Here is a 6257-nt window from a genome sequence, read left to right as displayed (position 1 = left end):
ACAACGCAAGATTCGAACCACAAGACAACGCAGTGCAGCAGGAGAACTTGCCGCGTTCGCAAATGAGCACTCACAAAACGCTTCCTTCCAAGCCATCGCGGCAAGCTAAACTTGCTAGAACTGAGGTCAAACTCGAGACTACCGTGGACAAGCAACGGCGTTCATATTACCATCAAACTCAATTAAACAACAAGAAGGTATCGTGCAGTCGAAGAAGAGCAACGCAATAGCCAACACAATGCACCAGCGAGCCCCATTCGCAAGACAACACTATGGCGCAATCTATGTAACAACTAAAGTACTCTCACTCCAAGGCCCACCAGACAAACACCTTCCATCTTGTGTAGTTCACAAATACCAAAACCACGACCGAAAATGAGGAACAAGCAAGGTGGCATTGTGTCCTTCGAGGCTAGGCCACTTGTCCCTCGCCAACTTCAAAGCGCTCGAATACCGCTTCTTTGACATCGGATTCATGCGTTTCGACAAGGGCTTGCGTGCTAGTTCCAACCAATGCTGTTTCCAACCCACCCTTCCTCACAAAAGCGAGGCACCGCAAATGCCCTCCTTGCAAGACCTACTGACAAGTGGTGGAACGCATGGAAGGTGCAACCATGATTTCTGCTAGTGTGCGCTACGTGATCACCAGCTTCGAGCTCCATTCCAGTCGCCTCTCCCTTATCGACAACGTGTTCGCGAGCATGCTCAGTGGCAATGCATGTGTTCAAGCGGATCGATGCTTCGAATCCCTGCCATACCGTTTATCCCGCTTTCCATGTTGTGGTGTTGCAGCTTGGCACGAGGGTCGATTTGCACGAATAAACTGACATCGTAGGTGAAGCGGAAACATCAATATCAAGCGTTATTACGTAGTGGATCAAATGGTCAAGAACACTTGTACTTCCGCATGCTGAAGACTTTCTCTCAATGCCAGTGCGACCGGATGGAAATTGCTGAAACTAACTGTTATGGTGATAAACAGCACGTTCGTGGTACGAACGTTGGAGCCGGATGGGGGCGAACAGGATCAGTGCGTCGCGTGTCATCTACGACGGAATATTTCTGACGGGAGACAAAAGTTCTGCGATTGTGCTGGGATCTGTGGCGATTTTATCTTCCCAAAACCTCTGCGAGTATAGCGTTGATTCTAGCTTAGCCGACCGATCCGGAACTGGGTTGGATAGTGAAGAAGTACAAGTCAGGCGATGAAGTGTCATTACGGAAAGACCCAGTATCCATCGTGAAAGTCGTTCAGGTTGACTCATGCGCAAAGAATCCCCTCGCGCGGTGGTAGAAAACGCTACCGGCTAACACCAATGCGAACGTTTATCGATCTTTGGCGTTGGATTCCATCGCTCTGTAGATTCGAATAGTCTTATGACAGGCAATGCCGAATTGAACCGGTATTTGGGTCTCATGGTAGGGATTACACATCAAGCAGTTGTTTGGTAATCCAAGCCGACTTCTGACCACCTTTGACCGAGTGTCCTTATGATGGCGACAACACTATTCTCTTTCAGCAACTTTGACGCAACGTAGAATATCCAGTACGGTTGGACGTGGGAAATGGAGTAGTCCTATAAGAACGTCGATCTTCACCGAGCACTGGAAGGCGATCATGACGGCCCCGTCGCGGATCCAGGCACCCAACCGCGCCACACGACAGCTCGAAGGAGGAAACTAGATCATGAGTATGATAAGTTCACGTATTCATGCATGACATCAGATTACCTCGTGATGTGACGTGTTGTCTTTTCCCAAGGCAATTCTCACGCAAAAGTTGAAGTGAGTACAATACTTTGCGATGAGCCTAATAACTATTGGCGGGAATTTATTGTTACTACACTGCGAATCGCACGACAATGGGTGATTTTTTTTTTAAATTACAGCTTGATGTTCAGAATAAGGAAGTTTCATTGGCCAAAATATACTGGCTTTATCGTACTATTCGTGTGTTTCATTGGCTTAGCCACCAACCTGCGAATCGCAGGCCGGTCCACACGTCCGGGTTAAATTTCAAGGCGAATTGAAATTTGGCCATTATATTTCACCCAACCTCCGATATATTTCACCCATCCAATGGTTAATTTCACCTTTTGGAAATATATTTCACCTGATAAGCTGGAATTAAACGCAAAATGGTCTAGTACGAATTATAAAATTGAATATTAATTTGGATCAAATGTTTGGTTTTGAGCATTTACCGAATCAATTGCATGTGTACACGGCCCGCCTTGAGCCGTTTATGTCCGTGCTGAGAACATGGAAGACATGGACGTTGGTGATTGAGCCGTAGATGTCGTAGATGTGTTCCTTGTGTTGGTTTTAATTTACTTTCCATGAAAAATACCGGTGGTCAGGTGAAATATATTTCCGAAAGGTGAAATTAACCATTGGATGGGTGAAATATATCGGAGGTTGGGTGAAATATAATGGCCAAATTTCAATTCGGCGTGAAATTTAATGGAGGTTGGGTGAATTTTATTGGCGATTTCGGTGAAATCTATCGGAGGTTGGTAGAAATATTTTGAAAAAAAGTTAAAATTAAACGCAAAATGGTGTAGATGTTTTTATGTAAACCGTCATATTTCTAATTTTTACAAAATCCAAGTACAAATGGTCTGTATCGAAGTTCACACTAACAACGCTGGTGATTTTGTTGGAGTCGACACCCTTGAGAATGCAAAGTAACACCTCTGCACCAGAATCCTCTAAGGTATGCCGATCCTTGCTGGTAACGCTGCGATCGGATCCGTGCTAGTATACATGTGACTGTTTTCAAAGTATACCTGGTCTATAGCACTCTGATCGAGTCGCTTAAGTATGTAAATATTTGCCCTCAGGAAATTACTGCGGGAGCCAATCAAGTTGGTGTATGATGTACTAACTGTAAGTTAGTAGATCGGCATATCGCTCTATATTTGAGCGGTTGAGAAATATCTATAGGTACTGATCATATTAGCTGTCAATTACAATAACTCTCTATCTACTCGCTGGATTTTGACTAATTCGATATGATCTTCATATTTGATCATACTACTAGTATGCGTTATTTCTATAGACCAATAGCGATATCCAATATAACAATTTCCACTGCGCTATCGCTAAGTGGAAATTGTTCCCTCGCGGAGGAATGCTTTAATAATGATAATCCAAAACTCAACTAACCAATATAAAAATTACCTTGAGCAGTACTAAGTAATTCAGTACTGGTACTGATTGACATCAACTCCAGCCCTGGCATTATACATCGCACAAGAAGCAGCTACAGTGATTGGCAACGCATCCTATGATGTTCCGTGACCAGATATCTGCACTGACTTACCCGAGGAAAAGCCTCTAAAAGGCACATAAACCTCCTGCGCAGATAGCAGGCGCTGCTACAGTACCTGACTGACAGTGGTGGGGTTCTCTAACAGAACATGGTGTTCTGACTAACTTCAACGTATCCACATTTCGCATACACGTTACAATGCTCCACTAGGAAGTGTGTGTAACCGGTTAACATACAGTACCGACCAAACTGATCCTGATAATCCAAAGCATACAAAGTTTAAGTACAGCACTTGTATGTCTGGTTGCAGGTTAAGCTCAGTATTCTTGCCATGATATGAGGGAAATATGGTACAGTACTGAAGTATTCAAATGGCATTCTACGAATTAATCCATTCGTGTGAAGAAATCCTTGTGCTGCACTTGGTAGTTGCCATGCCGGACGAGGCATTAGTATTTGTCGCAGATGCTTGTTGGTTTACAAATGGAATCATTTATCTGAAATATACGGATAAAACTAGTATCTCCTAGTACTTCGAGTACAGTATACTGGCAACACATTAGCCAATACGAATTATTTACAACGATCACGAATACCCTATTCGAATCTTCGCCGAATTCAAAATTTGCGATCTTTGAGCGAGGATGTCGCAACTAAAGAATATTAACCCTCAGCTGAGGGTTAATGCTCTGATTTTAATGGATCTTGTTAGACTGCACTATCAGCATACCGCTATAGTAGTATATAAATTCTTTGAAATGTAGATGGATGTAGGCTGTTGAATCTAACATCCAAAACAGGCACTCAGCTCAAAACATGACGAATTAGTTGTTTTGGACTCCCTATCATTGGTTCAAATCAGTATTCGATGCGAATTGCAACTTGGATCTCAGAACCCTGTGCTGTTAGAAATATGCTGGCGCAATATTGTAATTCAAACGTCTGTACTTTCGGATTTATCGTCGATCAACGTCTGTACTTGCGGATTTATCGTGGATCTACAAGTGGTACTGTAAGTCTTATTCGCCAAAATTGGATTGCAACTAGTAGTTCGAAATTCTCTGTAGTAAGTACAATCAATATGTTGGCATTTTATTTCTTGCACGTACTGGGTAAGGATACCCTTATTGTAAGTTAGTGCACAACTACTGTGTCGGCGCATAGATGATTGTGAGGAGGACATTCAAATCCCTGAACCCTTGGAACAATGATGTAGAAGGAGATTGAGCCAGAAATACATGGAACCATATGGTAACCATCATGCCGTATGCAGTTTTCCATCCAAACCAAATGTCATTCTCCAATTCCGTTCATCAAACGCACATGAAAGCTAGTCTCGCACTCTCCACCGCACTCGCAACCACTGCGTCTGCCGCCCGACAATCTTTCAAATCCCTCAGCGCGTCCGATCGAACCTTGTTAGACGAACAACTGGACAAGTGGAAGGCGTCGTATGGCCCCATTGCCGAGGCCAACGGCTTCTTCCCCCAAACGGACACGGCATCCGCCCGAGTCAATGGCCATACTATCGATGAACTCGAGCGCTTCCACCACACCGTCCAAGACGTGGAGCTCGCTTCCAAAGCCAACCCGGGCGCCGAGTTCAGTCCATTCAATCAGTTTGCTCTCTTGACCGACGAAGAGTTCAAGGGTATGTTGGTGAAGTCGTTTGCGGGACAAAACTTCACCAAAGCCGCGCCCTTGCCAGAGTTGAAAAATGAACGCGCTTCTAAAAAGGACTGGTCGACATCCAAGTGCAACTCCCCGATTACCAACCAAGGCCAGTGTGGGTCGTGCTGGGCCTTCGCCACCATCGGGACGGCGGAGTATGCCCACTGCATTGCCACTGGCGAACTCTTGGACTTGTCTGAGCAACAATTGGTCAGCTGCTTCACGAACGGAGTCAACCGGGGCTGTGATGGCGGGAGCACTGAGGAAGGCCTTGACTGGGTGCAACAAGGCGTGTGCACAGAACAGTCTTACCCGTACACGTCGGGTAAGGGCCAAACTGGTGCCTGCCAAGCCAGCTGCACCAAGAAAAAACTGAGCATTGGCCAAACCAAGACTACATCTGGCGAGAGCTCGCTCTTGACAGTCCTGGAAAGCCAGCCCGCCGCCGTGTTCGTCGAATCTGCCAACGCAGTGTGGCGCAACTACAAGGGTGGCATCGTGTCTCAATGTCCTGGGGCTGAATCCAACCACGCTGTGGTTGTCGTCGGTTACTCGGACAATTACTTCAAAATCAAAAACTCGTGGGGGTCGCAATGGGGCGACAAAGGGTACATATACTTGAAGCGAGGGCTGAGTGGCAAGGGAGTGTGCAATATGGCCGAGACGATCTCATATCCTGAATTGATCGGATCGTCACTGACTCCTTCATCTAACCCCACCCCTTCGTCCAGCCAGCAGCCTACTCAGTCAACCCGCAAACCTCCTTCGTCCGCCTCCAAGCCCTCAACTGGCGCCCCTACGAATCCTTCGTCTAGAAAATCCACGCAATCCACTCACAGACAATTCGCTACTTCATTCGCCCTCTCACGGTATACCCCTATGATATCTCTATCTCCTCCTTCGTCCAGTAAACCCACTTATCCCACTCACAAACCGTTCCCTTCTTCGTTCCCCCCCAAGCCCTCAACTGGCACCCCTATGATATCGCCTCCTTCGTCCAGCAAACCCACTTATCCCACTCACAGACTCTTCCCTTCTTCGTTTGACTCGAAGTCGATGAGTCCTTGGTCTAGTCATCCCAATCAACTACCGTTGTCCCCTTTTTCGTTTGACCCGTCGAGTCCTTGGTCCAACCATCCCAATCAAAGACCGTTCTCCCCCAATCAACCACCGTTCTCCCCCAATCAACCACCGTTCGCCCCCAATCAAGCACCGTTCTCCCCCAATCAACCACCATTCGCCATCAATGAAGCACCGTTCTCCCCGAATCAACCACCATTCTCCCCCAATGAAGCACCGTTCTCCCCCAATG

General features: G+C 46.3%; 1 protein-coding gene across 1 annotated transcript; it reads left to right on the top strand.

Moving 5' to 3' along the window:
* Positions 1 to 4597: 4597 nt before the first annotated feature.
* Positions 4598 to 5927, top strand: H257_10313 (hypothetical protein; the record flags this gene model as incomplete). The annotated part of the gene is made up of 2 exons (XM_009836808.1): positions 4598 to 5814; positions 5906 to 5927. The coding sequence occupies 2 exons, from the start codon at positions 4598 to 4600 to the stop codon at positions 5925 to 5927; spliced, it is 1239 nt and encodes a 412-aa protein (XP_009835110.1).
* Between the last annotated feature and the right edge of the window lie 330 nt (positions 5928 to 6257).

The sequence above is a fragment of the Aphanomyces astaci genome, assembly GCF_000520075.1.
Source record: "Aphanomyces astaci strain APO3 unplaced genomic scaffold supercont1.27, whole genome shotgun sequence".
NCBI classification, from domain to species: domain Eukaryota; phylum Oomycota; class Saprolegniomycetes; order Saprolegniales; family Verrucalvaceae; genus Aphanomyces; species Aphanomyces astaci.
This window is presented reverse-complemented; position numbering and strand designations above follow the sequence as displayed.